We start from the raw sequence: 18,762 nt of genomic DNA on the forward strand, positions 1-18,762 counted from the left end.
CTGCAGCTGCTGTGGCGTGCTGGCCGCTCCTCGCTCCTCTGGGACCGCCCTGGGTCTGCAGCTGCTGTGGCCTGCTGGCCGCTCCTCGCTCCGCTGGGACCGCCCTGGGTCTGCAGCTGCTGTGACCTGCTGGCCGCTCCTCGCTCCGCTGGGACCGCCCGTCTGACCCTTGCACCGGACTCGTGACGCGTCCTCCGCCGGGCCGGCTGAGCCGACCCCTCCGCTGTGCACGGCAGCTGGTGGACTTGTGCGTGGCACGGCAGCTGTGGCATTCCGCAGTCCTGAGCCTGGACTGGCGCCCTCTGTAGGTGCGAGTGATGGAAAAAACGACTGATATTATACGGACTGAAGTCCAGGTGGTGTTTAGTCACCTGTCAATGTTACTGACTGGCCGGACCTCTTGTAAATTGTGAGATAGAAGGTTTCGTTCCTGTCTTCTTGGATTGCAATCTCGAACGCAGCGTTAGGTTCTGTCCCTGCATTTAATGTTGCTGGGGAAAACGTTGAACGTTAAACGAAGCTGGACGCAGGGGACATGTTGCCCCTTAGACACGTCTTTGAGAGACAATGGAGCAGGGTGGAAATCTTGGAAAAATGTTTGTCGGTTCCACGCCAATAAGATGCGGCTCGCTTCAAGTTGCGAGCATGCGTCATGGGTAGCATGTGATTTATAGACGATCATTTTTCGCGTGCATTACCGTACACGCCCGGCAGAACAGCCCGTTGTATACTTTATCTCGTGTTCCATAATCTAGCTGTGAATACTGGGTGTGTGGGCAGTACCCCCTCCCTCCGTGTTCTTGGGCGCCCCTTGGGCCAGGGACACTGTCAGTCATGTGCACGTGGTGTGTCTGCCCCTTCTGAATATCATTCCTGGGAGTACGAACCCTGTGAGTAATGGTCGTGTTGCGCACAGGATATATAGTCAGACTCGTACTGTTGATTTATCGCACGTGCCGTCCGTCATTCACGCACCGTGCGCAAGTGTGTGGGGCAGAGTGAAATCGATCGCACATCATCCCTGTCTCGTCATCGCCTCAGTGTGTTATGGTGTCCTTACTATTAAGCGCCTCGGCTCGTAATACCCCGAAGGAGCGTCTCTCCGCGCTGCAGTCCCCATGTGATTAACGCCGCGTGTGACGGGTCTCAGGCACTCGGGAACGAATGCCGGCATTGTTCGGTTTCGATGGCCCCTGTTTCGAGGCCGGCGCGGAATGCTAGCTTCTGATCTCGCGGCTCAAGTCCAGCTGAGCCGGCAGAACCGTGTGATAGAGGTCACTGCGACGGGGTCCGGCGCGGTGACCCTGGGCCCAAGAGGCCCCTGCCTGGGCCCGAGAAGAGAAGTGATAGTGTCTGGTCGGACAGAAGTCTAATCAAATACGGTGCAGGGTCGTGATAGCTCTAACCTCTGCCGCTGTCATGGCAGGCGAGTGTCAGGTATTGACTGTTTCGCGGAATCCTGCCAACGTCATGTGTGAGGTGCCGCCCACTGGTGCCCAGGCAAACCCGATGTATTGGTATCCGGCTTGGCGAGCCGTGCTTGTTATGTAACGTCAACATGCGAGAATAAACAAGATGTTCTAACAATACCGTGCTGCTTGGGCGCCAGGCGCCAACTCGGTGGGCATGACTAGTCAAGTGCGCGCCGTTGGCGAATGTTCTGCTGGCGCTATGCGCTCCATGTCGCTTCCCGCTGTACGTAAGCCACACACACACACGCACACTCAGCAGAGGTGAACGGCTCGAAACGTGATCACACGCGCGCCCATCGATTCGGTGGGTTAGGCCTTCTTGGGGAGGGAAAGGCCTGATGCCTTCGACGCCAGGCCTCCCACGTCTGCGAACAGACGCGGCCGCGCTGCTCGCCAGCCGCAGGTGGCCGGCGGCCGGCCTGTCCGCCAGACCGGCGGCGCCGGCGCTCGGTTCCCCACGCCGTTGACCCCCGGCGGCGCTCAGCGGTCCAGCTTGACCAGCAGGCCCTCGCCGGCCTCCAGGCGCAGCTCCTTGAAGCGGATGAAGCCCTGCTTGTCGCCGGTGGAGCTGGCCATGACGAGGCCGCGGAAGAAGATGTGGCTGAGGTCCCGTGTCACCGGCCGCTCGGCCGTGTTGAAGATGGCGCACCAGCGCGGCTGGCGCGGGTAGAACCGGTCCAGCACGATCACCGCCTCGTCCACGTAGCGCACCTGGCGGACAGCGCCGCAAGCTCAGCCCCGTTGGACAGCCAGGCCACCCCGTAAACGATCTCCATTTAAACCCCAGACAGCCAGGTGATCAGTATCAATGACGGCAGCACGACGTAGAAAACTACAGAATGAAACCAACCAACGACGATATCGCAGTGACGGTCAATGACTACGCGAAGCTTAGAGACGTCAACACGCGCCGTAGTGATGCGGGACTGGTTACTAACACGGGCGCGACGGCCAGCTGTGCTAGGAAGCCGAGCCATTACACGGCCTCCTCGGTGCGCCCATCCCCCCTGTGGGGAACTCACCTTGAGGTTGGACGAGCGGCGTGGGTTGAAGTCTCCGATCGAGTTGAATATGCCGTTGACGTAGACGGGCACGGCCGAGCGGTGCACGCCCAGGGCCAGCCGGACCGACTGCACGGTGATGTTCTGCTGGCTGGCGGCGTTGAAGAGGGCGTGGTCTGCCGGCAGCGGTCGCCACGGCAGCCGCCAGCTCAGCGAGAAGTCGGCCGACGTGACGTCATCCGACCAGGGCATGATGCCCAGGCCGGGCAGCGTCTGCCGAAGGAGGGGCGCCAACATCAAGCCAGGGCTGGGGCATGATGACGTCATCCGACCAGGCCATGATGACGTCATCCGACCAGGGCATGATGTCCAGCCCGGGCAGCGTCTGCCGAAGGACGGTCAACAACACCAAGCCAACGCTAGCCATTTCCAGCTGACGACTGCAGCAGATGCAAGGTTCCAAAATATGTCTACGTATAAGCACCATCCCACTGTGCGTCTCGGCCTCTCACATTGTTCTGTTAATCGCCCTCCCCTTGCTCTCCCGCACCTGTATCTCTTCTTGCTTTGCGGATTGCCCTCTGGCCCAGCCTGGTTCTCTTGCGGCTCAACGGCTCGCCTGGTTCTCCTGCGGCTCGATCCTTCTCCTGGCTCTCCCGCGGCTCGATCCCTCACCTGGTTCTGCTGCGGCTCGATCCCTCACCTGGTTCTGCTGCGGCTCAATCCCTCACCTGGTTCTCTTGCAGTTCGATCCCTCACCTGGTTTTCCTGCAGCTCGACCCCTCACCTGGTCCTGCCGCGGCTCGATCCCTCACATGGTTCTCCTGCCGCTCGATCCTGGTTCTCCTGCGGCTCGATCCTTCACCTGGTTCTCCTGCGGCTCGATACCTCACCTGGTTCTCCTGCGGCTCGATCCCTCACCTGGTTCTCCTGCGGCTCGATCCTTCACCTGGTTCTCCTGCGGCTCGATACCTCACCTGGTTCTCCTGCGGCTCGATCCCTCACCTGATTCTCCTGCGGCTCGATCCCTCACCTGGTCCTCCTGCGGCTCGATCCCTCACATGGTTCTCCTGCGGCTCGATACCTCACCTGGTTCTGCCGCGGCTCGATCCTTCACCTGGTTCTCCTGCGGCTCGATCCCTCACCTGGTTCTCCTGCGGCTCGATCCCTCACATGGTTCTCCTGCGGCTCGATACCTCACCTGGTTCTGCCGCGGCTCGATCCTTCGCCTGGTTCTCCTGCGGCTCGATCCCTCACCTGGTTCTCCTGCGGCTCGATCCCTCACATGGTTCTCCTGCGGCTCGATACCTCACCTGGTTCTGCCGCGGCTCGATCCTTCACCTGATTCTCCTGCGGCTCGATCCCTCACCTGGTTCTCCTGCGGCTCGACCCCTCACATGGTTCTCCTGCGGCTCGATACCTCACCTGGTTCTGCCGCGGCTCCATCCTTCACCTGGTTCTCCTGCGGCTCGATCCCTCACCTGGTTCTCCTGCGGCTCGATCCCTCACATGGTTCTCCTGCGGCTCGATACCTCACCTGGTTCTGCCGCGGCTCGATCCTTCACCTGGTTCTCCTGCGGCTCGATCCCTCACCTGGTTCTCCTGCGGCTCGATCCCTCACATGGTTCTCCTGCGGCTCGATACCTCACCTGGTTCTGCCGCGGCTCGATCCTTCACCTGGTTCTCCTGCGGCTCGATCCCTCACCTGGTTCTCCTGCGGCTCGATCCCTCACCTGATTCTCCTGCGGCTCGATACCTCACCTGGTTCTGCCGCGGCTCGATACCTCACCTGGTTCTGCCGCGGCTCGATCCTTCACCTGGTTCTCCTGCGGCTCGATCCCTCACCTGGTTCTCCTGCGGCTCGATCCCTCACCTGATTCTCCTGCGGCTCGATACCTCACCTGGTTCTGCCGCGGCTCGATACCTCACCTGGTTCTGCCGCGGCTCGATCCTTCACCTGGTTCTCCTGCGGCTCGATCCCTCACCTGGTCCTCCTGCGGCTCGATCCCTCACATGGTTCTCCTGCCGCTCGATCCTGGTTCTCCTGCGGCTCGATCCTTCACCTGGTTCTCCTGCGGCTCGATACCTCACCTGGTTCTCCTGCGGCTCGATCCCTCGCTTGATTCTCCTGCGGCTCGATCCCTCACCTGGTTCTGCCGCGGCTCGATCCTTCACCTGGTTCTCCTGCGGCTCGATCCCTCACCTGGTCCTCCTGCGGCTCGACCCCTCACCTGGTCCTGCCGCGGCTCGATCCCTCACCTGGTTCTCCTGCGGCTCGGCCTCCATCAGGCAGACCTCGTCGCCGTACAGCAACGTGACCGTGCCGGGCAGCAGGCTCTGCAGCACGGTGGCGCCCACCGTGTGGTTGCGGCCCAGCCGGCGCGAGAGGCGAGTCATGTCCGCGGACGCCAGCCGCCAGTTGAACCAGGGCGTGTCCGACGACTCGTCCCACGACATGATCTGACGGCGCGCAGGGCAGGTCACGGCTGGCGGCGCGGAGCGTGCGGCATACGGCAACGGTGCGGACGGCGAGTATTCTCTTTGCCGGCATCATGTCACAAGGATGATGTCATCGCAGATTTGAGCATTCATTTACATAAATGTCCGCATTCTAAACGCCGAGTGTTCGTTTCAGCAGAGTGCTGATAGCAGTACATGAAGATCTGGCAGCACCCCAAACGGAGCCGCGGACTCTGACTGGCTCCGCCCACGCGGCAGCCGGCTGGGACGGCTGACCGGCGTCTGGCGTGAGGTGCCGCCCCGACCGGCCCAAGCGGCCAGACCATGTCACTGACGGATCACGTCACGGTCGCACGTGTCATGTGACACACCGTGCCAGGTCACCGCGTGGCGTGGTTGTCCAGCTGGTCATTGCTCTAGGCACAAGATGTGTACATAAGACATCCCGAGTATGTACACAGGTCTTATGTATACAGGTGTACATAAGACATCCCGAGTTTGTGCACAGGTATTATGTATACAGGTGTACATAAGACATCCCGAGTATGTGCACAGGTTTTATGTACACAACTGTACATAAGACATCCCGATTATGTACACAGGTCTTATGTATACAGGTGTACATAAGCCATCCCGAGTATGTGCACAGGTCTTATGCACACAGATGTACATAAGACATCCCGAGTATGTGCACAGGTATTTTGTACATGGGTGTACATGAGAGATGCCGAGTATATGCACAGGTCTTATGTACACAGGTGTACATAAGACATCACGAGTATGTACACAGGTCTTTTGTACACAGGTGTACATGAGACATCCCGAGTCGCGGTGTCAAAACAGAGCGCGGACTTTCTCCCGCAGCCCACTTCGGCGAAATCCATATTACTATTACCGGCACCACGATATATTATAGTCATTTGGGCAGCGGCTTACCTCGCTGATTTGGTCGGCGATCTCCTGCGGACTCTGGTCCTGGATGTGCAGCTGGCAGTCCAGCAGGTCGATCCGGTGGAGCACCTTGGTGGCGTTATGTCGGTCGTGGTCCTTCAGCGCCTTCAGCAGCTCGATTGGCACGATCAGGATGCGGTCCTCCATGCCGACCGTGTAGCGATCCAGCAGATTGCGGACATCCTGCGCCAGCGCCTCCACGTCCACGCTGTTCACCACCGTCTCCAGGTTTCGCAGTATGAAGCCGTCCACGCCATGCTGCAGCCAGTGCTCCAGCACGTGCACAAGCTCCGGGTAGGTGGCCTTCTCCTGCGACTGGGTCAGGTTGGTCGGCACCATCGTCATGTCAGCGCCAGGCGAGTTGTCGAGTAGCGGCACGGGGTCAAGCGCCACCACCACGTGCAGGTCCATGGCGTGGGCGTCCGAAACGAGGTTCAGGAAGTCGCCAGCAGTGCCCAACTTCGGGTCAACCCTGGTGAAGCTGGACACCTTGCCGACGTCCTGCGGAAAGCCCGGCGTCTCGAGCATGGACGTCAGCACGATCGTGTTGACCTCCAGGTTCTTGACGTAGTAAAGCCGGCTCTGGATGCCGCGGAGGTCGCCGACGCCGTCGCCGTCCGAGTCCTGGAACGAGCCTGGGAAGATCTCGTACATGGCCTCGCCCTGGTACCACTTGCGGAACGGGTCGCACTTGCGCGGCATGGCCACGATCCAGCCGATGCAGACCGCCAGCACGCCGAGCCAGACGGCCGCGTTGACGCCCAGGCAGAGGTTGCGGATGAGCGGCCAGTTCCAAGACGGGCAGCAATCCTCCGCTTCCTTCTGCATCTCCTCGTAGCTCGGCCTCCGCACAATGACATCGTCCACGCCCTGCGGATGAAGCAGGGTGTCAGCGTCACCCGTGGCTTCGCCGGCCGCCCGCCAGGTGGGTGAGTATCGGATTCGATTCGACTCGTTCCATCACACGGTCACGCAGGCGCGTCGGTGAGCAAGTGAGCTGCTCTGCAATATATCTGTTTCATGAAATGAGCTGCAGCGGTTGTCAAGTTAATTAGCATTGGGTGCCGTCATGAGCTATGACACTTGTCATCGATGTCCATGTTACGCCCTAATGGAATGAAACGGAACATTAGTGCTGTTCAATATTTGAGCTATTCATTAACATAAGGCGTACATAAGATAACTTGATTCAAACATTTCCGATGAATCAAGCTTTCATCTGAGTTGCGTAAAACATATGCATAAAATTACGCACCGTATCAAGAACAAAAGATGTGCTCCGCACAGCAATTTCGCAAGCTCGCACCAAACAATCCTGAGAACCTTGTCCGTATGGCGTCGTACATGCGAGGCACCACCAGTCCCTAAGGGCCGTCCATAAAATACGTCACGCGTGGAGGGTTGATTGAGGATTTCTGGCGCGTAACCTAGCGCAACAGGGGAGGAGGGTAAAATTTCCGACAGCCTCATGTTACGCGAAGTGCTACACTCAAGCGTGTTTGCATTTCATGCTGATTTTTTAAAAAAGTACCCAACAACCTTTTTAAGTAGCCAACAGTCTTACCGATCGGCCTCGCCCCAGAGTTCGTCCCATTTCTACCTGTAACCACACCACCTGCAAGCAGGCGGAAGGGGTCTTGCCCAGCGTAAGCAAAGCGTAACCAGCGGTAGAGTGTGTCGGAGAGTGTTCAGAAATGTGTTACTAATTGTTTTATGCATTAAAATGGTTTTGTTAGTTATTGTTCACGCATATTTAAATTGTAGTTGAGCCCGTTATCCCCATTTCATTCCCACATTGCCTTAATATATCCAACATCCAGTTACGCTTCCGCATGTGCCCCAGGGGCCATCAAAAAATTACGGCGCAATTTTTGGCCACCTATCGTCGCCCAGATAACCCACTGGTGCGCCGAGCGAGACCCGTTATCTCCATCGTTCACCCTGTAAAAATCTTCATGAAAAGCACAAATCGGCATTATTCCCAGCCACATCTCTGCGTGACATTACGCTGCCTAAAACTCATCCTCTCACAGCAACGCTTCGTTTATATGCTTTATGAAAGCCACCCCCTGCCCTCCATAAGAAGTGTATTTTTGGACGGCTCCTTACGATAGATGTCGGAACAGCCACTGGCTGAGGGAATGCATTGGCCAACATAACACATGATGCTTTGAATCGAACAACTTCTTTTTGGCTGCTTAGTCGTAATACGGTTGATAAACAGCGAACCGCGCTGGAAGTAGGACGGTTCATTTCTTACGAGCAAACGATGTCCCTCAGTGCCTTAAAAAAGACCTTTTACAGTTATACCTTGCGCTTTTTGTATACAAATTTTCATTTTACATTGATATTTTCCTTTCACGTTGATATTTTCATTTTACACCGACAGTTTACATTTAATTGTATGTCCTAACTCAAGCATTAAGAGAGAAACTGGAAAAATAAATCGTTGCATGCAAGGTCCGTGTTCGCACTATTATCTCCCAACCACTCGGTGACCTATCACTTCTGTCTCTAGCAGCTCTATGGCGGCTGGGCGGGCCCAGCCCGGCCAGTGGTGGGTCGCGGCGGTGCACGAGCGGCGCTGGGGAACACACCTGGATGCTGCCCGGGTGCAGCAGCGCCTGCTGACCCGGCGCCTCCGCCTGCGGGGTGTCCAGCAGGTGCAGGTTCTCCTCGCCCTCGCCCTCCGACGACGTCTCCTTGCTGATGGCAGACACCGGCCGCTCGTCGGCTGAAATCAGGGAAAGCAGCTGACTGCAGCGCCGAGCGACACCCGACACCGAGTGACAATCGACACCGAGCGACACCCGACACCGAGTGACGACCGACACCGAGCGACACCCGACACCGAGTGACGACCGACACCGAGCGACACCCGACACCGAGTGACGACCGACACCGAGCGACACCCGACACCGAGTGACGACCTACACCGAACGACACCCAGCACCGAGTGACGACCGGCACCGAGTGACGATCGACACCGACCGACACCAGACACCGAGTGACGACCTACACCGAAAGACACCCGTCACCGAGCGACAACCGACGCCGAGCAACACCCGACATCGAGTGACGACCGACACTGAGCGACATTCGTCACCGTGTGACGACCTACACCGAACGACACTCGACGCCGCGTGGCGACCGACACCGAGCGACACCAGACACCTAGCGACAATCGACAGCGAGCGGCACGCGATAGCGGGTGTAACCCGACACGGAGCGACAGCGGACACCGAGTGACGCCGACACCAAATGGCACGGACACACCCGGACACCGAGTAACAATCGACACCGAGGGACACCTGCGGCACCTGACGCCGAGCGACACCGACACCGAGCGAGACCGACACCGAGTGCTACAAGACACCGAGTGGCACCCGACTTTGAGTGACACTGACACCAAGCGACATCTAACAACAAAACACACATGTAGCATCGAGGTAGATAGCATAGTTTCACCTTTGACATCGAGGAAGTCTTGGCAAAGAGCTGCGCCTGGCAGCGAGAGACCCATGACACTGAAAGACGCCAGGCATCGCTGGACGACAGATACGGAGGACCGTACTCCACCATGCTGAATCTGGCACCGAGCGACACCTGACACCTAAAGACGATAGATACAGAGGAGCGTCCTCCACTGGGCAGACACCGAGCGACACCTGACACCGAGCGACACCGGCACTGAGTGACAAGGATGCCGAGCGACACGGACACCGAACGACACCTGACACCGAGGAGCATTGATGAACACCGAGGACTGAGGGGTTCCTCACGCATGACAGGGACTGCCACCAGACTTACTTGACACCGGGGCATCACGAAACGACGGGAACCTGGGCACGAGACATGCCAGATACCGAGCGACAACTGGAACCAGACAGGTACCTCGACCCCAAAAGCTAGCAGGAGGACACGTGTCATTCCGGAGACCGAGAAACCACGGGCGGAAAATGTTGTTGAATGTCAAAAGACGTCTTGTATCGGTGTAAGTGCGACGACACGACCGTCACCGTGTTCTCCGTGTTTGCAACAAACTTTCAAGTATAACAACCTTAGGAGCAGCATGCAACGATCAAAAACTAGCAAACTTCGCGGAAAAACTTCTGCTTCATGGACAAGGGAGAGTCATTTTTGTTTTCATTTCATGGACGTCTTGTGCTTTTGGCTAACGAAAGAAACTATTTTGACGCCATATGAGCGCACGATGCAATACCATATCAAACAAAAGTGTAGCACACAAACACCTTTTACTTTTAAGTTAGTGCATGCTAAAAAATTGACGTGAAGACTCATACATTTAGTCCCACGAGAAATCAGATCTTCTGCGCACCGAACAGAGTAACATTGACCTAGACGTATTTGGAATTTACACGATCTGTTCCTGATTTATTAGTTCTCCAGCTTCTGCTGCGTCATTGAGGGTGACGTAAGGCGGCGAGGTCAGGCATCACATATGGTTGAGGCCTTCTCAAAACCAGACGGGCCACTTCGACAACGGCTCCGACTGTAAATATCCAGTTCATTCTGGCTACTGCCTGCTCGTACATTCGATCTGCATAGCATCTCCTGTGTATCCGGTTTCTGGCCACGAGACACTGGCCCCGATAGGTGTCGTCAGCGTCGGCTGCTGAGGGGCCCACTAGCCGGAAGATATGCGACGTTCGGACCGGTTCTGCTGCAATACGCAGGTCATAGTCCGGTCAAGCACCAATCTGAAACCCAACTACGCGCAGGAATCTCTATTCCCTGCATTTTGTCACGGCTGGTGACACGTGCGCTAAAGCGTCTGCCTTCTAGACCCCGGCGCTGCTTATCATAGTTGTTTTCGGAAACGTCGCAACCCATCAGAATTGTGAAACCACGCACAAACTCCATTTCAATTCACATTTCGGCAATGAGGTGCAACTAACCATCCCATCCCGGATAGGGGGAGCAAAAGTCTCAGGTGGCACATAATTTGCAGCACGATCAAACGTGCGTCTAATTACCCATCCATTCAGTTGAACGGTAGCGATCGAAATGTTTACTGATGGTGATAAGTGGCTCGACTCATTCGACGCATTCTGGACTATTACCCGCTATGACGGGTGACGACCGGGAACTGCGGGCAGGGGTGGCGCCTCGGGTTTTGAGGGGGAGGCAATATTTCAAAAGGGGAGCCTCATAAGCACCACGGGGAGGCTTCCTGGGCAGTGTGCTATCCTCCAAAAGGGGAAGGGTGCCGAGAGCATGTGCTCCTTTATCAAACTCCTACATGCACCATGCCCAGGTAAACAAATGCTGGCATTAAGACAAAAGCCGAATGGGGCCTCCGAATTATCCAGCAAAGAGTTTCAGTAATTTTAAAACAGGGTCACCTGATGCATAGCGCCTAATCCAGAACGGGATGCTTATGATTAACGATTGGGCCTCCTTATTGCAAAATATTACGCCCCAATTCAGAACGCGGCCATCTGTTGCATGAAAGCGGCTTCCTGTTCCAGAACTGGGACCTATTGAATATAGAGGATGCCTCCTAATCTAGAACAGGGTCTCCTAGGCTATAACGAGGGCCTCACGAGCAACAAACGAGCCGCCTTAACACCACATCGAGCCTTTTGATCTAGATCATAGACTGCCTCATTAATAAAGGTGGCCTCATGCCCCAGAAAATGGGCCTCTTGGTGAAGAAAATACTACAGGTCTTCTGAGATCGATTTAGTATTCTCTAGCTCAGTTACAGGTGTCTCCTTGACACAAACTTTTATAATCTGTGGGTACTTGTAATGGCTTGTTTTGAAAAACGGAACTACCCCATTGTGGGGATGGGGGTATAGCCCATTGTCCCTTCCCAATAGCCTGTTGTCCCCTCTGCCCCCCCCCCCCCCATGCTACGCCGCCCGTGACTGCAGGTACATAAAATTGCACAATATTGCACGACAGATATAATGCATGCTCGATTACGGGTGAAATTACCAATAATCCAGGCACTTCGATGAATCGATAGCAGCGATGTTTCACTTTAATTTTGTAGGGTGATTGATGACGTGCAATCAAATCGCAAGCCTTTTCCTACATGATAGATTAGAGTGTTTTGCCTTCTTGATGTTCAAAATGTAACACCCATGCGAGCTGTGGTGCTGTCATATGGCCCAACCACTTTCATGCAGAAATCAAATCAGATGCCATTTTCGTACACGATACCAACACAAATTCGCACTGATGCTCGATAGAAACCTTTGGAGCACGTACCAGGTTAATTATTTTCCTAAGAAAAGCATGGCATAAGCAAATTTGCATACATATTTTTCGAGGTTCTAAACCGTACGTTGCTTGGCCGTAGCGTTTCAGTACATTTTCCTTCTTCGTAAAAAATGCGGAAGAATAATTGGTCTTGAGTTGTCAGCATTATTCAGCAGGTACTCTCAACATGCTCTGTCACCAATTCGACGCCCGGTTCATTATATGGGAGCTCGCATCATGTGGCAACTGCCGACCGCAGAAATTCGCTCGCCCCCAACCCGCTTCATGTTCATGCGTAATTGTTTCATATTGCAGTAGGCATGGGAGCCCTGGCGTGTCCGGAGTTCATGGTGGTGTGATAAAAAGCTCAGGAGCATTTTACGTTATCTCAACACGCCTCCACACATTAGGTGAGGTGCGTTTCTAGCCTTGAAGCCTGCATAATGCGCTCGTACATCGAGAATGCAATTCACAATATCGATCGGCACTACCGGCTTGGTTTTGTGTGATAATGATAATACAGGAACCGTATCGTCCGTAGGATTAGCTCTAGTCAGGGCCACAGCATGGGAAAAGTAATCAGCTGCTTCGATCAGCAAAAAATTAAAATTGCGAAACGTCTCAACACAGGCTGTTTGCGTTTTGAGTTTCATAATAAGCGATGCTTGCATTTCTTAGGTTGTTGCTGACGCCCCGTCCAGACGGACATGCGCAATAGCGGCTGAGTTTCTTGGAAATCCCTCCAGAATGCATAAATGCAGCGCGGCCTTTCACGTCTGTCTCCATGATCAGACTAGCGAGGCGTATGGCTTGTTGGAGAGAGTAGCGCCACGTATAGCGGGTTTAGTGTGACGCGATGGTGCAGCATAACACATAGCATCCACTTCGACTAGACGCACGCTCACCGGTAATGTCCGCTGGGATGTTGCCGAGGACGTCCGGCGCGACCAGCGCTTCGCTGTGCGCTAGATTCAGATCCAGCGCTGGTACCAGCTCCAGACTGTCTGGCAGGCACCCTGAAACGGGATTGGATGTACTCAGCTGTGTGCTTACAGGCGGTCAAGGTCGGCGCCGTCGTCGGTTCACGCACATATTCTTGGAAGGTCGAAGATACGCACTTGGTGCGCACCAGACCCATGGGGAGTGCTCAGATACCGCTGATCTGGCGTCAGGGTCAACCGAAGCTCGCCTAATTCGAAGTGCACCACTCTGCGCTTATCTCTTTCCAGTCGGCGCTTATACGACACTATTCATCTTTCGGAAAGCTGGAAGGCCTCCGCTCCCTCACCTCCGGGGTTAGCAACCCTGTCTGACGCGGCGCCCTGCTCCCCAAGACAAGTAAGAGGAGCACTCCCGAAACCATAGACCGGTGGGACAAGAGCTCCCATGGAGAAACCCAGATCCACCCGAGGCATGTCCGAGCAACGCCAGACCTATGCCCGTGCACCAACCATCTCTGACACGGATAGCTGAACACGCTTCCCTGACCACGTACCACACACACAGCAACGCGCACCGCCGACCCCTATCGTACAGTCGAAGCCCGGGAGCATGCTGGTCGGATCGGCGTGGCGTGCGGCCGTTGCCCTCGTATATTATCCCAACGACGTCACGACAACTTCTGACGTCAACATAGAGTGCCGGTTGCGCCGGCATTCTATGCTCACGCCGGCACTCTATGTTATGCATGTTGCGCTGGTACAGTGACTTCGCGACAGTACGATCTTTTTGTCGTCACGAGCCCATGATATGTCAATTCAATTCTTGGCTTATCCATGCTAACGTCCAGTGATGTCATACTTTAAACCTGATTCCTAAACAATTAAATGGCTCTTATTTTCGTGGACCGCTGCACGTTCCGGCATGATTATCAGTGACTGCTGGTAGCCAATGAGTCAAAGTGGGTGGCATAGCCTTCTCCCAGGTCAGCTCAGTCCATCATACTAGACCACACTGATGTCACAAACGTATTGGGAGAGTAACACCTGTGGGCAGCACACATCACCCACCCACGTGTTAACTGCCCTCGTTTGTTACCTGGTTATTTGAATAAGAGCCCTCTCGACCAGTAATGATCACTTCAGGGTCTATGGGATAAAGGAGACTGGATAGCGGTGGGGATGGACTGCATGCCAGCAATGATCGTTTCAGGGGCTATGGGATAAAGGAGACTGAATAGCGGTGGGGATGGACTGCATACCGGTAATGATCATTTCAGGGGCTATGGGATAAAGGAGACTGAATAGCGGTGGGGATGGACTGCATACCGGTAATGATCATTTCAGGGGCTATGGGATAAAGGAGACTGAATAGCGGTGGGGATGAATTACACACCGGTAGTGATCATTTCAGGGGCTATGGGATAAAGGAGACTGAATAGCGGTGGGGATGAACTACATACCGGTAGTGATCATTCAGGGGCTATGGGATAAAGGAGACTGGATAACGGTGCGGATAGACTTGCACGCGCCTGGGGAGCCAATCGCCGAGCCTTAGACCGCACGGGGACCCATCTGCAAGGCATGCGTTGGGCGACAATAGGATTGAATGAAAATGCCCTCTAGATTTGGCCGCAAAACATGCATCTTCATAATTCAAGAATTTAAAGCAATTCAATCATAACCCAATTTGTCTTCAACAGAAGCACAACCTAAGATACTTTTGGGGGAAGGGCTTCACTCGGCCCTGGCCTATGACCTCAACTGGGATAGACAACGGCACTCAGGCGGTCGCGCAGTCCACGGATACACATATACCTTCACTGCTGATATTCAGTGGAGGTGGGGGGGGGGGGGGGGGGGGGGGTGGGGTATCATAATCTGACCAGAAGAAATGAAAGGTGCCAAATACCCAGCACGAGTAATTAATACGTCTACAGCCCCAGTGTACCACACCCCACAGTCCGCGAAAGAAACTAAACAAAACGAATCGAACGCACCCTTCATAAACATTATCTGTTGTAACCTATCTCATCTGCGACAGGAATGCTAGTTTGAACGCACGATATATTGGTATGCGTATACGTTTATGGAACCCATATTGTAAGACGTTTTTGACACTGTTTATTCAAATGAGGGGAAGTCGTTTAGTTGTGTCACATTTGCAGCAGAATGGCTGAACTGGCTTTGTATATCCAGCTGTTCTTGCGTAAACCATATTTCCTGAACGAAAATATAATGCATCGAGTTCTTGTCTTTGATCATGAAACCAAGACGAGCTAAATTGAATAACAATTCATTTAAGCTGAACCCAACGAATCAACGGTCATTCATTAGTTAAAAAGGTTGTCTTATACCTTGATAAAAATCATTGAATTAATAAGCAGGCAGCAATAATATAGTGTGTTGAACGCTACGACACATACAAATTGAAGCCAAAATTGCGAAGCTCCGTACCGCTTGTCTTGGCAGACAATTTAATGTCTGCACAACATATGCTACCGAACATTCCCTTATTATGCGGCCGCACTACAGATATGAAAATCATGATTTATGAACTGCCAAATAACGCGTAAACAAGATTGGGGCGAACCAGAATACCGAGCAATAACACAATATTCCCGTGCTGAATTTGCGTTCATCACGATCAATACGCAAATGCATTGGGTCTATAAACATTAAGGACATTGCCTTTAACCCTGTCCGCAGCAGATAAGATTGACAGTTCGAGTGATCATGATAACAATATATGTCCACCTTCGCAGTCCGAACCGCGTAAGTCTCGCATACTGGTATTTCTGAGTTCAAGCATCGAGTTTACCAAGTTCAAGCATCGAGCTCACCAAGTTCAAGCATTGAGTTCACCAAGTTTAGGTATCAGTTCAACATCGAACTCCACCAAATGACTTAGCCTTGCGTTACAACATACTCCAAATGCCGCCAAACACACACAAGCAGTTTAAACACACATATGCCGTGTTACCACACATACATACAGAAAAGCTTCAACGCGTTGCTCAAACTGAGACATACCCCAGTCAATGACCAAACATCCTCAATATGACGCCGTGGTTCCCCGCTAAAGGAAGCTCACCGTCATTGGGTGCTGTCGTCATGGCCGCCATCTGGCGGGGCCCAGCGGGGCGACGCGCTGAGCACTCCTGCTGTTGAACTGAGCAGCAGCAGGACTAACCAAGCATAGGCCGGTCCAAGGCCGACAGCGTCCCCAGCATGCATTTGGACCATGCGATTATTTGTCTGAGGCGGACACTAGGCACAGTGCGAAGAATGGCAGATGGATCCGTGACATTTGTTGATGTCGAGTGTCTGCTGTCTGCCACCTGCGATCAACTTTATTGGTGATGTCCAGAGAGCGTTACATGCCGCAGGAACTGCACGATAGCGATAATAACACGCTCTATCTCGAATGCTCTGAAGGAAGAAGGTTGTTGTATACGCACAATTGGTCTTACATGCTTTGCGCGGGAGGTGTGGGCCATTGCTGACATCCTAAATGGGTGATACTGTAGTACGTTGAGTGGATGTCAAAATACCATCAAGCTGTGTGTCCACATTCCTGTTACAATCATGGCTAAGAGATTGAAAAGCTTCAAAAGTATATAAATATTATTTGGTGGGGTGAGTTCCGCTCGAAACATATGCGAAGATGGGGCAGTTTGAGTTTTTGGAATAGTCTGGGTCCATTCTGCAGCTCGCTGGCCCAAATGATAGCCAGGGCATCGTAACCCTTATGAGCTGCTAAAGGCTCACACATTTTGCTAATTGCTGTCTCAAGAAAAGAAAGTGTGGCAAAACCAAAGTCTGTAATGTCGCGTGTTTGGTGGCAACAAGGGATATGTCATACAAAAATGCATGCATGCATCGAAATACGAAGAATTATGCAACGCGCGTTTATAGTCTCCGTGTTAGAGGCCGATAAAACGATATACGGTTGGGATGACAAAGTCCACCGCTATTCGATGCTTCTTCAACTTTTCGGCTGACCTTGCATGAAGATACTACAATGCCGAAAACACTCAGAGATGGCAAAACTGATGAAACATAAACGGCTACGAAATGTCAGAGACAGCCCCAGGCAGGTGCAACACAGGAATAAAAGAGCAAGTTAATCTGGTCTGATTTAAAACAAGGATTTCAACGCCCAAGCGATTGTAGGAGCACATTTTTCAGTTACGTTAGTTAGTGAAAGAGCTAAACATAGTAAGGGAGTGAAGCAAAACTAAACAAGGGTGTCAACCAAAATTAAACAAGGGTTTCAAATAAAACTAAATAAGAGTGTCAGCCTGATTAATGCTGACGGTCTGTATTAAACACATGCTGCGCCGTGGTGCAACAATAAGTGCACCAGTCGCCGACTAGACTGAGATGCGTTAACACGCGCTCGAGTGGCCCGTTCGTACGGGTACATACCATTCGTACGGGTGGGGCTGAACTTCTAAGATCCCAGCAACTAAGAGAACTAGAAACACCAAATTCACGGAGCGTATTGGCCTGTATGTGAACTAGCTTATGTCAAAATTTGGGGTTCCTAGGTCATGATTTTTAGGTCAAACGAGGCCAAACTCTACACTGGTGTTTAAAGTGCCCGCAGAACCTAGATATCTGCTCCAAGCAAAAGGCACTGGTGCTCACTTAGGGTCAGTGATCTTTATTGACCTTTCGCAGGTCATAGTCCCAAACTCATGCACGACTACTTTCAGTTTTGCATTTGAATAAGCATCAAAGATCATGCTAGGCAGTATGCTCCTAAAAACCAAATGTTGGCCTGGGTCAAGCATCAAAGATCATGCTAGGCAGTATGCTCCTAAAAACCAAATGTTGGCCTGGGTCATTTTAGGTCGGTGGCCTACCCTGAGCTTCAAAAGACCATAGAAGATGCATGCCGCGGTTCCTGTTATTAATCAATTCAGAATCATGAGCACCAGAAACAGTCCAATAACGCAGTCTCCGGAGTAACAAAACAGGTTGGTTTGACCTTGGTCTGACCTGCATACCTGAGCCTAGGTCAATGGAATGTGTTCATTTGGTTATGAAGTCCAAGAAACTATCTTAGAGGTGCATGGCTTCGCCTAACACTACATTCTTGCATCAGATTAAACGATTCCCTAGAAAATGTCTTTGCTGAATCCATGGCCTGACTTTGACCCGCCGTAGGTTAGCGACCTTACAAGATACATGTTCTTTTTTTATATTCCGAACCATCCACTTTTCATTTTGCGACAGTTGCATCAAATTTGGCGAAGCTACACGGCGATGTTCGAAAACAATTCTGCAAAAACTTTCGGGGATGTCAAATTGACCCCTCACCCGCCCACGTGTTAAGCTCAATTTCCGTGTCACTAGACTCTGCCTCGATATGTTTTATTGAACGTTGTGTTGTATAACTGACAAAATATCCTAAAGCTGAAACAGCGTAAAAATCAGAAGCTCCGTAAGCACTGCATACCTATGAACAGGTATGCGGTCAGTATATGTTAGTTTTTTTGTTTGTCCCGTCTACGTTGGGCGTACCAGGTAATGTTTTTCTTTTAAGCTTCAAAAAGTTGGAAGGAGATGTGAAATCATCACGTCCCATATATCACTGATCCTGCTTATAGATATCTAACCGCAATTTTTTGGTATATATCTCTTTACAAACATGTTTTTAATCTCTGCAAGAATTTATGGCCGACAATCCATTATAAGCGC

The 18,762-nt window shown here is 52.9% G+C and overlaps 1 protein-coding gene across 1 annotated transcript; it reads right to left on the minus strand.

The window, feature by feature from the left end:
* Positions 1-15: 15 nt before the first annotated feature.
* LOC119101727 (4F2 cell-surface antigen heavy chain) lies at positions 16-16,169 on the minus strand. The gene is made up of 7 exons (XM_037225149.1): positions 16,148-16,169; positions 13,021-13,131; positions 8,482-8,618; positions 5,870-6,754; positions 4,733-4,933; positions 2,495-2,746; positions 16-2,183 (listed from the first exon to the last, which is right to left on the minus strand). Exons 1-7 carry the CDS (start codon positions 16,167-16,169, stop codon positions 1,953-1,955), a joined length of 1,839 nt encoding a protein of 612 aa, XP_037081044.1. The 3' UTR covers positions 16-1,952.
* Between the last annotated feature and the right edge of the window lie 2,593 nt (positions 16,170-18,762).

Source organism: Pollicipes pollicipes, unplaced genomic scaffold, assembly GCF_011947565.3.
Source record: "Pollicipes pollicipes isolate AB1234 unplaced genomic scaffold, Ppol_2.1 Scaffold_2555;HRSCAF=2994_pilon_pilon_pilon, whole genome shotgun sequence".
Lineage (NCBI taxonomy): Eukaryota > Metazoa > Arthropoda > Thecostraca > Pollicipedomorpha > Pollicipedidae > Pollicipes > Pollicipes pollicipes.

Excerpts from the sequence above, each read along its gene's own strand:
- LOC119101727 (XM_037225149.1), bottom strand. The coding sequence starts at position 16,169 with ATGACGACAGCACCCAATGACG. Across the intron at positions 6,755-8,481 it reads TGCACCCGGGCAGCATCCAG|GGCGTGGACGATGTCATTGT; the intron begins GTGTGTTCCCCA and ends CTTCATCCGCAG. Across the intron at positions 4,934-5,869 it reads TCGCCGACCAAATCAGCGAG|ATCATGTCGTGGGACGAGTC; the intron begins GTAAGCCGCTGC and ends GCGCGCCGTCAG.